A 3,570-nucleotide genomic window follows, 5' to 3' on the forward strand; every position below is an offset into this window, starting at 1 on the left:
TCGAACACTTACAGAAAACAGCATTATTGGGGACTGCAAGAATCTTAAGGAGACATTTAAGCATGTGATTTATATCATAGTCTATTTGTTATAGACCGATATTGTACATATACCAACTTAGTGTTGTGTGATTACATTAACATAATAATAATAATAACCATTATAATGATAATCATAGTAATAGTAACAAAAAATTATTATAATAGCAAACAATATAACAAAGCATCTAAATGCAAATTTTTAATACATAACTATATTACACGAAAGCAAGAGTACTCTTGACGAAAGATATTGTGAAAAATATTTTTAGTTTGTATTGTACTACATTAAGAATATTATTAATTGTGATCGCTTTTACTGCATAGCAGAAAATATTTCTGATTTATAATTTTTGGATATTTAATATCATTTTTAGATGAAGGAAATCAGCTGTGGGATGTTAAGTTGGATCCACTACAGTTATATTATGGCATAAAAAAGGGCTGGAGGACAATTTGTTTTGAAGGTATAAAACTTGAGGTAGCTCATGTTGTGTGTCGGCAGAAAGGATTTATTAATGCTACTTATTTCAATATAAGTGGATTGTAAGTTATTTCATTATTTTAATCAAAATAATGGTACATATCTGTTTTTAGTTCATCAGTGTCTGATCATGTAATCACTCAAGTTTTATGTCCATCAACTTCAAACTACTCTTTATATGGTGAAACCAACATTATGCGTTGTAACATTTCTGATCCTGTTCTGAATGAAACAGAAACATGTACACCTGCAAAAATTGTCTGCAGTGAGTTCTCATGAGAATAAGTGATTTTATGTTTTCATGTACATACTCAATACTCTAATGCATAATGCTGATGGCTAAAAGCATGGCAAGTGATCAAATTTTCTGAACCTTCCTCGATTATAATATCTTGTGGCACCTTAGCCACATTCAAATGGTTACCTATTGTGTATAATATATCTAGATACTAATAGAAGAAAAGATCATCCTTACAAAGGTCAAGTATATCTTGATAAGACAAAGACTGACACACCAACTGATGGTGTAGTTAAAGTATATCTTTACAATGAGTGGTATCCTGTGTGTAGAAATGCAGCCTTCACTAAAACAGTATCTGATTCAATATGTAGACAGTATGGATACACAGGGTCTCAAAATAACTGGGCTTCAGAATCTTCTGGGTATGTTATTAATAATGTTGTATTATTAAATCTTAATTTTGATAGTTCTCCTTCTAAAATGTGTGTTATAGCCACAGAATACACTTGTACTAATGAAACTGGTTCTTTTGAATGTTTTACCCACTGTATGATACCAAACAAATATAAACTTGACAGCTATGAAGAGCATGTGGCATTAATATGCAGTAAGTAAATTTTAAATTCTCCCCGTTATGTTTTATTTCTTAGTAAAATTCATGTTTTACTAGACAAATGTAAAACATTAAAGGGGCGAGCCTACGCAAGCAAAGCAATGTACATACAATAGATGTTGACAGACTAGATACTCATGCATGGATTTTGCATTTTAAGCAGCTCAGAACTTGATGGAGTGTGGTTCTTGATCTGCTTTCAGTTGTCATTAAAGTTAAAGTTTAGCACTTAGGAAATAAATGATATGGCTAGACAGGCAGTTGTAGCAATGTAGTCCAAGTTAGTTCAGGCTGTGACTGACATTCACTTATTCAGAGTCATTCACATGTAAAGAAGATGGTATATCTGCTTTCTTAACCTTCCTTGCTGCATTTGGGCAGTAGTATGATCACAGTAAGTCGAGTTATCAACAAAGACGAGTTTCATAGTTACTTTATTACATCTATAACCTTGTCTGGCTGTTAGAGAAGCCTTTGGACAGAACTTTTGTCTTATTTTGCTGCTAAAAAACTCATGGCACAAGAAGCAGTTATAAGCGCATTTGCCCCCACAGGCCCCTATGTAGCTACGCCACTGGGCAGACATCTCGGGGTTCAGGTCTTACATTACTGATTCACACCTTAAAATCATGCTTTATACCGTATATTGCATGCAAACACATGTTGACAAAAAGTCATTATTAAGGATAATAATTTCAATTTAGGCAAATTTTTTACAGTAAATAGGCCAGCCTCACTTTTCTGCTAACAATGATTCTTTTAATTTTTTAGATGTTTGATATTGCCAGAATACCCTTATATTTATAAAGTTTTAGCCAATTTTGTTGCAAATTCTTGAGCTAGTATTTGTGCTGACTTTTATGTGGGTACCTACATAAAATGTTTGATTTGATAATGTATTGTAGAGAGGTTTTATTTTGTTGGTATAAAATTTCGCAAAAAGAGGTGTGGCACACTAGGAAAAATGGCTGCAGAAGGTAAGATTCGCGAAAATTTATACCAACAAATGGCAAATTTTTGCAATTTTTTGGTAATTGGCAGGTTTTAATTTGGCAATTTTGTAGCCATGTACCATGAAGCATGTACATAATGGTTCGTTAATTTTTTATTTTAGCTAATGGTGACACTAAAACTTCCCCTTCAGCTATCAATTATCCCAGTCATTAAGTACCGGCTTTTATGTAGGTTTTAATGTCACTAAGAAGTATTTGAGAAGTGGATCTCAAGCTCAATGTGCTTTGCCTTTGAATGAGACTAGTCATTTATGTCCAACTTGTAAAAACAAGAGTGCTCATGGTAATGATAAATATTTGTTAATCATATCATGTATAATTCTATTTTTGTAGACAGAATTATTATATGGCTACTCGTTGGTTTTCTGCTTTGTACTATTAGCATCCTAGCATTATTTATCATCACCCTTCTGTTTTGTTATAGAAAAACTATAAAGAGGGAATGCTGTCGCTGCTGCAGAAAAATTGCCAACAAAATGCAAAAAATAAAGGATGATGATGATTCTGAACAAAACGATCGAACACCACTGAATGACTATCAAAATAGGCGGAATAGCTTAAATTAACATTATCCGCTACAATACATTAGTTTAGTGCTAATAGATCTAGAATAGTTTTATTGTACACTTTATGTTTGTATAACAGGTAGCGTGTACAATAATGACGGTGAAAAATTAATGGGCACTGCTTATGACGTCATGCAATAGGCGGGACTGGCGCGTCGGTACGTATACCATAGATATTAGAGTAAATGAAAGGGATAGGAAACTTCCGTTCCCGGGAAATCAAGCTATTTACCCTAGAAAGCGGAGGAATCCGGATACTAGTATACTCTAGCTATTATTTTCCATCGCCACAATGGGCGACTAGCCTGACTAGGCCATAATTCGTCCCTTGTAATAGCAAAAGTATGCTTCACAAAGACAAGATAATAGGCGGAAGACCCAGAATAACTCATCTAGATTCTGTATCTGAAGTCTCTTTAGTCATTACTCGTTCAAGCAGTGAGATAATGGTACCCAACTAAATACGGAAAGTTTACTTGTTTTTGAGCATAAAATGTCGAGAAAACAAGCTTTTGGAATTATTAAAGTTGGAAGACCTAAAGAAAAGAATTCTTTAATAGGGGCTTGTTTTAAATCTTTCATTTATAATATTGCTTTTGAGATAATGGGGACCAA

At 33.4% G+C, this 3,570-nt stretch overlaps 1 protein-coding gene across 2 annotated transcripts; it reads left to right on the forward strand.

Moving 5' to 3' along the window:
• The first annotated feature begins 305 nt into the window (after positions 1-305).
• LOC109590405 (uncharacterized) lies at positions 306-3,050 on the forward strand. 2 transcript variants are annotated; one of them, XM_020006329.1, is made up of 6 exons: positions 324-584; positions 636-787; positions 969-1,185; positions 1,231-1,370; positions 2,562-2,672; positions 2,723-3,050. In XM_020006329.1, exons 2-6 carry the CDS (start codon positions 718-720, stop codon positions 2,953-2,955), a joined length of 771 nt encoding a protein of 256 aa, XP_019861888.1. In that variant the 5' UTR covers positions 324-584; positions 636-717; the 3' UTR covers positions 2,956-3,050. The 2 variants fall into 2 exon arrangements, with proteins under 2 accessions (XP_019861890.1, XP_019861888.1); XM_020006331.1 differs by lacking the exons at positions 2,562-2,672; positions 2,723-3,050 and adding an exon at positions 1,414-1,921 and having other exon boundaries at positions 306-584.
• The last annotated feature ends 520 nt before the right edge of the window (positions 3,051-3,570 follow it).

The sequence above is a fragment of the Amphimedon queenslandica genome, unplaced genomic scaffold (assembly GCF_000090795.2).
Source record: "Amphimedon queenslandica unplaced genomic scaffold, v1.1 AMPQUscaffold_10070, whole genome shotgun sequence".
Taxonomy (NCBI): Eukaryota; Metazoa; Porifera; class Demospongiae; order Haplosclerida; family Niphatidae; genus Amphimedon; species Amphimedon queenslandica.